The following is a 15,956-nucleotide window of genomic DNA, read 5'->3' as shown; positions in this document are numbered from 1 at the left end:
ATATTTGGTTCAAGATTTAAGGAAATGATTCTACAAGATGAGTTCCCTTGTGAAAAAGCATTCTAGTAAAATCTCTGTGACACAAGAACAAGACACTTATACAACATATCTTGTGCCTAGACTGATTACTTGTTTCAAAAGGAAAACATGACTGAGAAGCGACTGATACTTCAATGCCACCTACAATGAAGTACCATTGGGCAGCAATTTCCTGTGCATAGCAACTTCCTATGTATATGTACATCCTCAAAGACTACATACACATATGCCATCCTTACAGGGAGTTTGGGTATTAGAAAACATCTGAGCTTTTTCAGGGGGATCAAATGGCATACCTGAATTGAGAATTACCTCTGCTGCTTTCATGCAGATTGAAAGGGCGAACTGTAATGCCAACAAGCTTTGGCCCACTGCAAGTATTCAATAAATATGTGTGGGTAGGTGATTATTCAGGGTGATGTTCTGTTTTCATCTTCAATAATTTTTGCCACAAAAGTAAAACCATGCCAGGAATTCAGGGGCTATGCTAATCTATGTATCTGTCAATAATTGGGAACATGATGCATACTTTACAAGAATTCCACAGGGCAAATGCACCAGTGTAGCGCTGCTGTGTAAATTAACCCAGCAAGATACTTTCTGGCAAGGATTACCTGATTCTGTCATTGGAAACACACGTTTTAAAACAATCACCTTGCTATGGCATTTGGTTATACTTTCTGGAGTCTAACTGGAGCTCCTAAGGAAGCAGCTTCACAGCTTCTGATGTGGTTACCTGGTCATTCCACAGAGAGTGTTATAACAAAGAGCAACCTCAAAAAAGGGTGACTCTTGGTGAATTACATCATATTTGCTATGCTAAGAGAGGTATTCAGTATAGCCACTCAACAACTGGCTGAATGTAGCAGGAATAAATGTGATTCAGCACTTTTGAGCCTTTTGACTTCCTCTGTATGTGGGAAGCTATTAAATTAATAGCAAATATAATCATAGTATAAGTTTTTAGTGACACTGGAAAGAGAAGAATAATAATTGCAATAATGTGATGAACCATGAAAAATAGTAATTATAACAAATATTACTATTGATAATGAACTACAAAGTCATTTCTATAAGGTGTGAGAGAGTATGTGAGAAATTATCATCAAAGAATTTTTATAGGATTGTTTATTCAGAGACATTTCTTCCCCCCAGTGACAGCCACTCAAATGCCAGCCCTCTGGAGAACAGCATGACCAGCTGACAAGGCATCCTGGATAGAAATTACACTAAATTATAAGATTCAGGATGGAATGGAAAAATAATGTACATAGCAGACCTCCAAAACTGCCCAAGAAAGCTGAAACAAAGTAGAACATTTCTGCACCCAAGAGGAATTTGGTAGCATTCCTCTAAGGTATATAAAGCCTCATTAAAATGGAACTTTTTATGGACAACTGAAGTGGCCTTTCATTTCTCTTTCTCCCAGGCTAGGTGCTTTGGTAAACCCACAGCTTATAAGTAAGTATAAACTAATTCTACAGGCCAAGGTATGTTTAGATATGTGAGTAAAATTTGGGGGAGAACAAATCTGTTAAAAGAGTGGGATTCCATATCCATGTGATTTTCTTAAATTTGCACTCTGAGCTCTTTCACTGCAAAATGTATCAGTTAATTTAAGAACTGTAACAGTATACTACAGTAATGGAACAAGCTAGAGTATTTTTTTGTCCCAATAAAGAACCGTTGTTGAAGGCCTGACCCTCCTCTGCCTGTTTACAGTCGCTCAACTCCAGAGAAGAAAGAGAAGCTTGTGGAAGCCCTCTATGTAACTTATTCAAAATGAATTGAATCCATTAGTTAATTGCAGAGTATTAAGAGGCCTGTGTTCACTCTAGTTGCTGTCAAGTCAATTCTGATCATGGCTATGCCATGCGTGTTAGAGTACAACTGTGCTCCATAGGAATTTGAGTGGCTGATATTTTGCAAGTAGATCACCAGGCCTTTCTTCTAAGATGCCTCTGGGTGGACTCAAACCTCCACCCTTTCAGTTAGCTGCCAATTGTTAACCATTTGCACCACCTAGGCATTCACTATCTACCCTACACACTGCCATTGAGTCGATGCCAACTCACAGTGACCCCGTAGGATGGAGTAGAACTGCACCATAGAGCTTCCAAGGAGCGGCTGGTGGATTTGAATTTCTGACCTTCTGGTCAGCAGCCAGGCTCTTTCTTAACCACTGTGCCACCAAGGCTCCGAATTCATGAGTAGTAACAGTGAAATTTTAGGATACTGTCATCCATGCATTAATATGTGCTTACGTAAGCTGTCTATTTTATTGTATAAAGGTAAGATAACTTAAAACGTGTATAAAAACACTAATGATTGAGAAATTTGGGATCATAATTATGATACCAATTGCCAAAGTTAAATAAAAGGTATCTGAGAGCATATCCAGGGATCCCAAACACCCAGTGCCGTTGAGTCATCCAGGGATACAGGGGAAAAAATAATACTTTTGTTTTTTAAATCTGCCAATTGCCATAAATTGTCTACAAGTTTTACTGCCTTTTTTTAAAAGTAATTTTAAATCCATTTTAGAGCAATCATGCTGAAAAGCTTGTTATGTTTCTGTGTCCCCCCGACACAATGCAGAAAGGCCACAGTAAATTAAGCAAATGCCTAGGCTTACCAGTAAAACAGGCCAGAAATGCCTTTGTACTACATTTTATTTAACTGCAAAGCATATATCTAAAGACCTGGTGATTATCTATTAAGAAAGATCAGTTTCCATTTCCCAAGACCCCTGCTCCCTCTTGTATTAAACGAGTTACTTCGGAATCTTAAACCATCAGTCATGCCTCTATTAAAGAGATAATTATATACTGTGGAAACTCTGGTGGCTAGTGCTTTTTGTTTTCTTTTTAAGAAACTGCTCCTAATCCAGAGCAGAATTTTCTTTTTAGTGAGGTTTTTAATAACTTATTATTAAATTCTTTAGTAACAGTTTTAAAGAGCTTGAATTCAGTACTACTATGTTTTTTTTCCAGTCTCTCTATATATTTTTTATATAACAACAACACAGCATCTCAATAAGACAGACATCTACTTTTCCCTTTTAAGGTAAATAAGGAAAATTAAAGACATTAAAGAACATTTCTTACTGCACAGAGGTGAGGGTTAGGGGTACCGCCTCCTGGGTTAATGCAAGCATTGGCCTACTTTCTCAGGCAGTGTACACCTTCAGCACCCATAGAATCCCACAGTTCATCCAGGAGGTATTCCAGCATTAGTCCAGGATTCCCAATTCTCCTGACAATTTCTAATTATCAGCCTCACATCAGTGTATAAACTAAACTAGCAGTCATAAGCCTAGTGGATAACTCTTCATAATCAGACTGATGCAAACATACTCATTAAAAGACAAACCTTTCAGTTTTCCGTCAAAGTTTGGATTGGTAGCTACTTTCAAGCCAGGATGAGGTAGCAGAAAACAGGAAATTTTGGTGAAACAGGAATGGATGTGTTTTCGAACATTCTGTAGTTCTTCATGCTGATTCCCTGAGACCTGCAGTAAGTCATTGTTATGTTTAAACTGCTTTCAACACACATTGAACTGCAAAGGAATTCTGTGGCATCTTTTATTTGCTGTCTGTCTAGCCCCACAATGATAAAAATGACATGGTGGGGCTGCTACTGAAGAAAGAATAAGGTCTCGGGTAAATTTGCTCACACAGCCATATCTAAGAATAACATTAAAAAAAAAAAAAGCTAAACCTATTGTGGTTTAATTGATTCCAATTCATAGTGACCCTATAGGACAGAGTAGAACTGCCTCATAGGGTTTCCCAGGAGTGCCTGGTGGATTTGAACTGCTGACCTTTTGGTTAGCAGCCAAGATCCTATCCACTGTACCACCAGGACTCCAAGAATAGCATGTACATGATATAATTAATTAATTAATTACAACGAATAAGTGTCTACTCTTACACTAACTCAGATAGGCCTTCCCATTTTTTAGTACAAATTAGGAGGGTTTTACTCTAGCTATATATATTATATATAGCTATATATATTACATATTGCTGTATAAAAAAAAAACTTTTTTTAATATATATTATATAGCAATATATAATATGTATTTTTCAAATTTTCTTTAATTCAAAGTACACACAGGAGACACAAATAGATCATAAGATATTCCTACCTTCTTTTCAGGAGATACTCAAGGTAGCCTCTTGTCACCTGGTTATACATCTAAATTCTCAAAAGACATCTTAATAGCTGGGTGTTTACTTAAAAGCTAAATTGGCCTTCTTTTTTTTTTTAAAGATGTATTTGACAGCATTTGGTATAGATAAACTACCTAAAAGTAACTATAAAAGGTAAGTTGAGAAATCCACGATTATCAAGGAACTTTTAATCTCAGTTTTGTTTTTTTCTGATTTCTGATTTCTCCTTAGGCATTTTTGTGATATCTGCTCAACGTAAACAACTCATACAATATTGAGCTGTCATGTGAAGGATGGAAGGCCTTCTAATTTCACTTCCTGTAAACTATTAGCAAAATATCCTAGGATTGACTTCGTGGATTTCAAAATTAAGTGTATCTGTTAAATTAACTTTTAAAACTCTACTAAGTAAAAAAACATGAATCTAGATATTTACACTGATAGTCTGGGACTGATTTAATTCCTCAAAGTTTTATCTTTAGGAGTAATTCATTTCTGGTTAATCTATCTGAATCAAAGTTATTGATAATATTTCAAATTGTAACTAATAGTATTTTATTAAATATCAATCTTAATTTGTTCATAAAGATAGTATGAGGGTTAGCTGAGATTATGGCTACTGAGTACCTATTCAGGAAATCATTCAACAAAAGTAATACACTTCAGATTTTACTGGTGAAATGTCATGCACCTAGATAGCTAACAAACCTTGAGGCGTTTTTCCAAGAATTTGGCACCACCATCAGCTCCATATGAAAATTCATATGGGAAACTCCAGTCTCGAACAAGAAATATCAGACTCTAAAAAACAATAAGAAAGGATTGATAAGGGAACTTCAAGGTGCCTCCCTCTGCTTTTTATTGAAATAAGTTAAAATGATGTTATTGTCAATAGTTTTTTTTTTTAACCACATTATGAAATTAAAAAGCAAACATAAAACCTTCTAAAGTTTCTAAGTAGTCTCTCCCCTATGAGATCATCCTATATGGTTATGCTTAGTGTTAACAGAAAGCTGCTCACAAAGTGACAAATCGAGATGAGAGACAGGGATGGCCCTCAAACTGGCTGAATGGTGCTAAGCAACTGTCTTAGTTATCTAGTGCTGCTATTTAACAGAAATACCACAAGTGGATAGCTTTAAGAAACAGAAGTTTATTCTCTCACAGTCTAGTAGGCTAGAGTCCAAATTCAAGGTGCCAACTCCAGGGGAAGGCTTTCTCTTTGTCAGCTCTAGAAGAAGGTCCTTGTCATCAATCTTCCCCTGGTTTGGGAGTGTCTCAGCACAGGGACCCTGGGTCCAAAGGACACCCTTTGCTCCTGGCACTACTTTCTGAGTAGAATGAGGTCCTTCTCCTCTCTGCTCAATTCTCTCTCTTATCTCAAAAGAGATTGAATCAAAATACAGCCTAATCCTGTAGATCGAGTCCTGCCTCATTAACCTAACTGCCTCAATCCTGCCTCATTAACATCCTAGAGGTAGGATTTACAACACATAGGAAAATCACATCAGATCACAAAATGGTGTACAACCATACAATACTGGGAATCATGGCCTAGCCAAGTGGACACACATATTTGGGGGACACAATTCAATCCATAACAGTAACCATAATCAGATTTTGTGTAGAATATGTCCTTTCTGATGGCTATAGCTGAATGTAGACATAATACACAAGACTGGCCTTTCTTAAACAAATTATTTTAATGTTTATTTGAAATGATACAAATACCTGCTCATCATAAAAAATTCAAACTATATTTATAATAAAGTTGAGAAAAGAGATTTTAAAAAGCACCCTAAATCCCATCTCTTGGATATAACCATAGTTAGCATTTGGTGAACATATTCCTATGTATTATAATAGAGGAGGGCCAAAGAGCAAAAAAAAGGAGAAAAATAATTTGATTAAAAAAGGGATCATTTTATATGTGGCATTTTAAATAAAAAGTATTTAAATGAAATATACTTGAATTTAACAAAGGAAACTGAGATATTTAAGAAATTGTTTAATTTCAATAAATGACTTCTCACCACAAGAAGTTCTAATAAATTCCTTTGAAGTTACGAAAAAATATTTGAAAAACTTAAAGGTTGCAGTCTTGTGTTAATTTTTGAAATCTTTTATTGAAATAGTCTACATAGGGAAAACTGTACATGTAAGTGTACAGTTCAATGAATTTTCACAAAGTGAATACGCCATGGAACCAGCACCTGGATCAAGAAACAGAAAATGTCCAGCAGTCCAGAAGCTCCCCTGCCCCCCATTCTGGCTTCCTTCCATTCACTTCCACCTGCGTAAGGGTAACCACTATTCTGGCTTCTATCAGCACAGATTAGTTTTTGCCTGTTTTTATAATTTATATAAATGAAATCATACACAATTTATTCTTTGCGTCCAGCTTCTCTCACTCAACGTTATGCTTGTGAGATTCATATTATTGCATAATTGTACACCATTCATAGTTATCACTGCATAATATGGCTTTATGTGAATATTCATTCTACTGTAGATAGGCATTTCATTGTTTATAGTTTTGGACTGGTATGCATAGTGCTGTCATGAACATTCTTGTGTCTTTTAATTAACGTATGTATGCATTTCTGTTGGATCTATACCTAGGAGCAGAATTACTGAGTATGTATATGTTTAGGATCACCAGATACTCCCAGTTTTCCAAAATGTGCCAATTTATAACCCCGCCAGCACTGCTGGAGGGTTCCTGGTGCTACATATCCTCACCAATACTTTGTATATTCTATCTTTTAACCATTCTGATGGGTTTGGATTGGTAACCCATTGTGGTTTCAATTTGCATTTCCCTGATGACTAATGAAACTGAGCATCTTTTCATGTGTTTATTGGCTATTTGTTTCATTCTCCTTTGTGAAGCGCCTGTTCAAGTCTTTCGTCAATATTTGCTTGTCTGTTTTTTCCTTTGGAATCATGTTTTTAAAACACATATTTCATTTTTTAACTCCCTGACATGAGAAAATTAGCACACTAATACTTCCTCTTATCATTTTCCCTTTTGTTTGCTATTTTTGTTTTTGTTAAATCATGACATTGACATGACACTAATAGCAGCTTGAGTATAAATATCTGCAAATTTTACCAAAATAATGACATGTAGAACACATTGCTAGGACCCCTCCCAGGGCCTTGGAGGGAGTTCATGCAAGCAAGAAGCCCTGAAGCTCAAACTTCATTAGAATCATGATAAATCTGTCTCTGGTGATATAGCCTCTGCATTTCTTCCATATCTGTTATCTTCTCTATAAAATTCTTTGTATCTCTTTTTTCTTTGCCATTTTGTTTTGTATGCTTTCTCAATCAAGTCTGCCTCCTCTCATCTCTCATGATTAAGTTTTCATTTTTTTTTTGTTTCGTCACTTCTAATATGCCTTTGATCTCTCTGCAATGTTAACTTTTCCCTTCCATTTCTTTCTTGATCAACCAACCAAATTTTTATCCTCTACTACTGTCTTCTCTTTATGTCTTTTTTTTTTTTTTTTAAAACGAGCTCATGTTTTCTGCTGTTTCTTTGAGGGTAATCTGTTTGAAATCTTAATCCATTTTCTTAATTACTCCAGTAATGTATGCTCTTAATCTCTTTTCCAATGATACTTTTTTCTTTTTATTTTGCAGCTTCTACACTTGAATGTCTGGTTCATTTCTAATTTTTAGCTCACCTGATTTTGAATTGGCCCGGTTATTTGTAAAAAATTAATATGCGGGAAGAGAGAAGGGAAGCAAACTAGATAGTTTGAGATTCTATTCTGATTTATTATTTCTGAGACTCCTTTACAATATTTATTTCCTTTGTTTTATGCATATTTTTCCCCACTGTTTTTGGGATTGAAGAGGATAGTACATCCCACAGCAAATCTCTGTAGGTCTTAGGTTCTTTGTATTGCTTTCTGGCACTCTTTCTCTCTCCTTTGTCTATGTTCTCCTTTACTTCCTGCAATCTCTTGTAGAAAGTAAAAATGGCATAGCATGGTTTTGCCTTCTTCACCCTTCCCATACTACTGCAGCATCCACCTATTTTTCTCCAACAATGTTCTCCATTTCTTATGTAATCTGCCCCAACACCGCCCACCCCAAGTCCAGACTGTTCTATTCTTGGCCGGCGTGCTTTTTCTCCTGCTGCTCTTGCTCCCTCCTTTTATTTTTTATTATTTTAGTTTGCTTTTCTTATTACAAAAGTAATATGTTCAATCTAGAAATTTTCTAAAATACAAATAAGCAAAAAGAAGAAAATAAAAACCACCCACTCCTGAGGCAAATCCTGATCATATGTCCTTCTAATGATTTTCAATGATTTTTTTTTTCTTACAAAAATGGAAGCAGATGTGAATGTTATCTTGTCACTTGCTTTTATTTCACTTACCAATATATTATGGACAGCTTTGTATATCATGAACTAGTTTTATATATCTTATACTATTTTATTTGAGCGCAAGCATAATGTAGTCATTAAGAACACATTTACTGCAGAATTGGACAACCAAGGTCTAATTCTTGGCATGCCACATTCCTAGGGGTGTGTCTGGGCAAATTACTCAACTATTTTTTGTCTCAGTTTCCTCATATGGAAAATAGAGGAATTAATGGTACCCACCTCTCAGGACTACTAAATAAAATAATACATAAAAACCCAAAACCAAACCTGTTGCCATTGAGCTGATTCTGACTCATTGTGACCCTATAGGACAGAGTAGAACTGCCCCATAGAGTTTGCAAGGAGCGCTTGGTGGATTTGAACTGCTGACCTTTTGGTTAGCAGCCGTAGCACTTAACCATTACACCACCAGGGTTTCCAGATAATACATGTAATAGTGCCTGGTACATAGTGCTACGTTAGTTATTACTCTGTATTTTAATGGCCACATAGTACTATAGCACCTGGATGAGCCATAATTTATTTCAACAATCTCCTGGTGTTAGAAAATTAGATATTTTTCAGTTTTCAATTATTCTAAGCAATGCATTGATAAACAACCTTGAAGCTGAACAGTTGTTCACATCTGGAAGGACCATGTTCCCCAAAATTGAACAATCAGTGGAATCATCTGGGAGGCTTTTAAAAGAACAGAATTCTTGGGCCCTACCCAAAACCTACTGAAACCAAAGTAATAGTAGCTTTCATTTATTGAGTGCCTGTTATATGCCCACTACAGTACTAGGAATTCTACACATGATATTTCATGCATCCCTGCAACAGTCCCAAAAGATAATTTATAGTTATTATTCCCTTCATATATAAAAAATAAAACCTCTACTCATTCCTCAGGCATTAAGTAACTTGCCCAAAGTCACACAGCCAGAGAGGGGAAAGCCAGCATTCAAACCTGGGTCTTACTTCAAAAATCAGTGTGTACTTCCCCAAAGGTAAGCATAAAACATGTAATTTACAATTTGATGAAAAAATCTGAGAATTGATTTAAGCATGCTTTTATAAGTTAGGTTGAGAGATACTTCAAATTCTGGCTTGTGAAAAAATGTAGGAAATTGAGGAAAAATCAGAATATTTTTAATGAAATTAGCTATCTTCAAATTATCTTTCTAAAATTTTATATCTTCTGAGTTTCCAACTGAATTTTTATTTTTTATTCTTGCTCATTAAAGTTTTTTGATATATCTTTTAAGTCTCTTTTAATCTACAGGTTACTCCTCCATCCCTTCCTTTTCCTTAAAATTTATCTGTTGAAGAATCTGGGAATTTGACCTACAGAGTTTCCTATAACCTGGACCTTGATAATTTCATATTCACAGCACGGTTCAACATGTTCTTTTATACTCTGTATTTCCTGAAAATTGGCAGCTGGACACAGAGGCTTGGTCTGACCCTGACTCAGGTTTTATTTCTTTGGCAAGGCTATTGGAAGTGTGTCTATGTTTATGTCTCCTTTTGTGAAGTTAGAAGCTGTTGGTGCTTAATGCTTAGATCTACTAACTCACTAAAAAAAAAAAATGTTGGTATTTTAATTCTTTCAATTCTTTTTCATTTATTAGTAGGAATACTTTTATAAAGAGAAGCTTCCCCTCATCCATTGTTGTTACCCAGTGATATGGTTCATATAAAAATGCTTGATTTTCCCCCTTATATTTATCAGTTTTCAAGATAATGAACTGGTTCTCTATCATTGTCAGAAGGTGGTCAACTAGGCATTATTCTAAAACATCATTGTGACTTTAGAGATTTAAGTATATTTGATGAGTTTCAGTCCACTATAATTATTATGAATTAAGTTGAAATTGTCCATTACTGGCCAGTGAGTCCTTTTGACATGGTCTAGTGGGTATGACAAGATGTTCTAAGCTGATTTCCTGTCCCGGGCTATAAAAATGGCATGGTGGGGGCATCTGACCTCCTCTAACTTCACAAGGGGGAGAGAGAATCACCATCAGCATCAGCCCAAAGCTTATTCCTGTGGAGTAGAGGTCAGACATACCTCTTCTCTCCAACCATTTTACCAATTCTGATACCAGCTCTCCTTTCCACGGCACTCTACTTCTCTGCAAGGTTTGATAATTCATTGTAGTAGCTACACAGAACCCACAGACAATACTCCTGATTATGGGGTTTATTAGGGAAGTAACAGGTTACAATTCAGAATCAGGAATGACTCAGGACACAGTTCTTTGGTCAGGAAAGCTTCTTGGCCATGCCCATAGGCAGGCATATCTCTGGCCCTTAGCTTCTTGGCCCCGTGGGCCAGGCTGGCCTTTGGCCTGCTCAGACAAGTGTTACAAAGCTCTTTAGCTCCACAGACAAGTGCCCAGAGGTACCCCACTCTGCTTTCAAGCTACCTGCCAAAAGGTTCTCAGCTTTCTTGCTCCGTGGGCTGGGAAGCCCAGTGTGCCATCTCCTACCAGTCTCCTGGTTCTGCTGCTGCTGGTTCTCTGCCATGCTTGCTGCCACTTCTTGCTGTCTTGCACTGTCTCTGGTGTTATAGCTCTCTGTCTCCTGGGTCTAGGAGGTTCTCAGCACAGGGACCCCAGGTCCAAAGGATGCACTCCGCTCTGTCTCTTCTTCTTGGTGGTAGTGAGGTCCCCCCTTTCTACCTCTGGAATGGCTCATTTTAAGCCTAGTGGGATGGTAAAACTGACCAGTCCCCTCATTAGGGTTCCATACACCTTATTTGCATGGTCCCATGCCTCAAGGGTGCCATGTACCTTATTTGCATTATTAGCAAGCTGACCAATCCCCTTGACCTTATTTGCATAGTCCCACTCAATCATTTGGTGGGGGTTACAAGACCATGGCTAGAAAGGCCATATAAAAGCGATCCATCGAAGCACACAGATCTAAAATCAGTCATTTCTCCAAGAAGCACTGGTTTCTTTTAGTAGGAAATGGTACTTCTTCATGATCACAATCTGGGGAGTGCTATTGGGTTGGTCATTGTTTCTAGGTCTTTTCAGAAGGCAGAGCTAGGATATAAGTAAATATATATGTATGTATATGATAAAATACCTCATGAATTCATATTGATACTTCCAATTAAAATTCAGGACCACAGAATTTTACTTAACTTCTACTTTACACCTGTGTTTCCTTTTTTACTCATTGAGAATCTTGGTTCTTTAAGCACAGAGGATGATTGAACTAGAATAGCCTCAGAAGAGCAATACCAATATGACTATCAACTACTAAAAGCATTTAATGAAAGCATTAAAAAGGGTTTTTTTTTTGCATATGTACTCCCCTTTCTTCCTTCCTTTCTTCACATCTTCCTTCCTAGAATATAGACATTATATATAGTGCACTCTCCCTTTTATCCTTTATACATTCCATGCTCACTCCCAGTCTTTATGTCAATGTCTTTCTAGTCATTTTGATTACCTGAAGCCCATTCTTTATTAGATTTTTCATTAAGGACTCATGGGAACAATATTCTTTGCATTCTTGCATGTTGCTAACAGTTTGTGCCCTTTATACTTAAACGTCAATTTTGCTGGATACAAAATCCTTGGGTCATATCTTCTTTCCTTGAACACATATAATTCTTAGTTTGTGATTATGGACATTTCTTGTTTCACTAAGATGGAGGCTCCCCTTCCCCTCCCCCGCCCCCTTTTTTGGTAGATTCTTGTCAGGAGAGGAGATATTCTTGTGGAGAGGAGAATTAAAAAAAAAAACTACTATCTTTAAAAAGATGCTCAATCTTGTCAAAATTTTTGTCAAAATACAAAATCTGTGTTCAGAACATTTCTACCTAAAACATTTGTTTTGGAAAATAGAGATTAGTCAGGAGAAAAAAAAAAAAAACTTTTACAAAATAGAGGTTCATGAATCAGAGTAAATGAAATTGACTATGTGAATTTGGTTATATTTTTCATTTTTCTTGGGAGACTTCTGTCTCATTTCTCAGTTGCTTTTACTGGGCATCTTCCCAAATTGACATAATGAAACCCATCTGTAGAACTGGAGATCAAGTCTTATTTTTTCAAATTAGCAATCACAAAATTAATACCAGGGTTCAAACTTCCACATCCCCTGCCTGATACTCTCAACCAGTGATATGCTGGTAAACTGTCTCTAACCAAAAAATGCCCTGATGTGTAGCATTTGCCAATTTCTGTGGTGTAAATACTCCTACGATGGCTGATGGGATAGGGCAGCTTTCTCAGATAGCTGTCTTTTTCCTCAGCTCTACCATATCTTTTCCTTCAATTTTCAGCCCAAGCAGGCAGACAACAGCCTCTCATTTTCTCAGTGAGATCATGCATTTCTCTGGTATTACTCTGCAGTTACAATCATCACAAATATTTGACCCAGAATGTTTTGCATTAGAATAGCTGAAATCCCTATCCAAGAATTTATTTTGCAAATTAACATTCTAAAATCATGGGAATAAAGGGTCTTTAAATATAATTAAACTAGAATAAAATAATTCATAATTTTCCATATGTAGGCCCAATTTGAATTAGAAATTGTGAGGAACAGAAGGCTTGTACTAATATGGTTGTATATTATATGCTCCCCTACTATTGTTTTCCCAGCAACCTTCTGTTTGGCCTTAAAACTGGTAGGACTGATCTGCTCACTAAAAATTTGAAGAACAGAATTTTTGTTTTTATCTCACAAAAAAGATTCAAATCTATTTCTAAGATCTAGGGTATTGGTGGGCTTTTAAGTATGTGAAAATGAGTACTAAGAATGCTATAGGAAAAAACTGGGATAAATTAACTAACCCAGAAGATGAAGTGCTTAATACTTAGGACATGAAAGAGAATGTAAATAGTCCTAAAATATATGCCCAAGAATGAAATAAAGCTTTCAGGAGAAGGGAATTCAAATTTTGTGAAGGCATTTTTTTAGGTTTTATCCTTATTTTCCTATTACAGGTAAACTTTAATTTACAAACTATCTGCACATATAAATGCACACAGAAATGGCACCCCATCTCTCTGCCACCAGAACCTCCCCTGCTTTAGATGCCCTCTGCCAGTGTGTGCCCAGTTGCTAAAACAGTCCTCAAACTTTATGTACTTAAGGATGACCCAGAGAGTGAAGATTCCCTCGTCCCAGCTCCAGGGATTCTGGTTCAACAGAACTGGGGTAAGGCTCAGAAATCTAAACTTTTTAATAAGTTCACCAGGTGCCTCTATTCAGGTGCTCTAAGAATCATTTTTAAGGAACCTGGCTCTAAACCTATCACCAAGGCTGCATCTCTTCTATTTTAGCCACGTAACTCAAATACTCCCAGGGTTCCAATGCCTAAGAGTTGAGAGAGTTGAGGAATAACTGGACATATCCAGGGTTCTAGGAATAATTTAAACAGACCAGGGCTCAGGACTATTGTGGCTGGTATTTAAGTTTTAAAAATCAAACACCAAAACCATTGCCCTCAAGTTGATTCCAACTCACAGCAGCCGTATAGTACGAGCAGAACTACTCCGATAGGGTTTCCAAGGCTGTAATCTTTACAGAAGCAGACTGCTACATCTTTTCCCTCTCGAGTGACTGGTGGGTTTGAACCACTGATCTTTCAGTTTATAGCTGAGTGCTTAACCACTGCACCACCAGAGCTCTTTAGCATTTAAGTTTATTATACATTAAATAGGCTTTTATAGGCTGACATATAAACATACCTAACATGTAAAAATGCCATTGAAAAATGTATTCGGGTCTAAAAAATTAACTCTAAAGTGAGTCTCCAGAATATAAAACTTTAGAAAATTGGGGAATGTTTCCATTTCTTTATGGCCTACATAATTAGAGGGCTTAAGTGGTTAAATAGTAAACTCCTGGACTGTTATAGCCAACGGGCACATTTAGTGGTATCACATAGAGGCTTCAGAGAGTCCACATTCTAGCATAATGGGGAATCTACTTTCCGACAGACCCAATAACAAACATATTGCTATCCCCACATGACAGAACAAGTAAAATCCTCTCCACCACCACAGAACAGCAGAATTGTGAGGAGATGAGTGACAAACATACACACAGAAAGCTGCAGCCATACAAATGGAAAATAAATCGTTCCTGGGGTAATCAGTAATAATAGCAAACCATTTAGCAGAGAGCATTTAAAGGAAAGCAGCCTTGCTCAGCCTTGGAAAACAGTCTATATTTAAAATGAATTTCAAATGATGACTGACGATTGGAAAAATTTCCACAATCAGTAATACAGATCCTGACCCAAAGATGCAATCATCCCAGTGCAGAGCCATGTTGGGCCAGCTGTGGCTTATACAGATCCAAACGACCAAGGAAGAAAAATTCACAGTAGACCAAAATAGACAATATCCTGCCACATGTGGCGAGATAGCTTCACCAGGCTCTTAGAGCAAACTGGAAATCATTATCCAAAGCCCTTGTAAAATATGCTAGATATTACATACAATCATGTTTAAATTAATGGAAAAGTATTGAGTCATCCTTAATTAAGCCTTCTGAAGTCTGTGAAAACGGTGTGGAGGTGGCGGCATCTGACCTCCTTTAACTTCACAAGTGGGAAGAAGAATCAAGATCAAGAGCCCAAGGCTAATTTCTATGAGGTGGAGCTCAGACACACATTCTCTCTCTGCCATCTTTACCAATTCTGACACCAATCGTCCCTCCCATGGCACTCTCTACTTCTGTGCTGGGTTCGAAAATTCACTGCAGTAGCAACACAGAACTCACAGACAATACTCACAATCATGGGACTTATTAGGGAAGTAACAGGTTACAGCTCAGGCTCAGGAATGCTTAGGATACGGTTCTTCTATCAGGACAGCCTCTTCTCAGCTGTGCCATAGGCACACCTGTCCCTGGTCCCTTGGCTTCTGCCTTGCTCTGGCAAGTGTTACAAAACTCTTTTAGCTCTACCAGTAAGTGACCCCAAGGCACCCCACTTTGCCAGTAAGCCTTCTCCCTAAAGTGCATAGCTCTAGTTCCTTGGGTCGGCAAACCTAGTTCCTTCAAGTGCCCAAAGACACCCTACTCTATGCCAGCAACCCTTCTGTCCAAAGGCACTCAGCTTTCTCGCTCTCTTGGCCAGGAAGCCCACCACACTGTTTCCTGCTGGTCTCTCCTGCCTGTTTCTTTGCCACTGTTTCTCTACCACCGCTTCTTGCTGTCTTTAGTGTTACAGCTTTCTCTCTCTCTCTGTCTCCTGGTTCCAGGGGCTTCTCAGTGCAGGCATCCCAGATCCAAAGGACACGCTCCACTCTTGGCCCTTCTTCCTTGGTGGTGGAGGGATCCTCTCCTTCCTGCCTCTGGGATGGCTCATTTCAAGCCCA

General features: G+C 37.5%; 1 protein-coding gene across 2 annotated transcripts in view; it reads right to left on the bottom strand.

The window, feature by feature from the left end:
- Window positions 1–15,956, bottom strand: part of ATL1 (atlastin GTPase 1) — a 76,441-nt gene that overhangs the window by 10,717 nt on the left and 49,768 nt on the right. For both annotated transcript variants that reach the window (XM_049899023.1, XM_049899021.1), the window contains exons 7-8: window positions 4,923–5,015; window positions 3,412–3,550 (exon numbers count right to left, since the gene is read on the bottom strand). In XM_049899023.1, coding sequence (XP_049754980.1) covers window positions 3,412–3,550; window positions 4,923–5,015 — 232 coding nt within the window. The remainder of the gene's footprint in view (window positions 1–3,411; window positions 3,551–4,922; window positions 5,016–15,956) is intronic.

This window comes from Elephas maximus, chromosome 10, assembly GCF_024166365.1.
Source record: "Elephas maximus indicus isolate mEleMax1 chromosome 10, mEleMax1 primary haplotype, whole genome shotgun sequence".
Lineage (NCBI taxonomy): Eukaryota > Metazoa > Chordata > Mammalia > Proboscidea > Elephantidae > Elephas > Elephas maximus.
The sequence above is the reverse complement of the archived record's forward strand: the minus strand, read 5'-3'. Positions and strand labels throughout refer to the sequence as shown.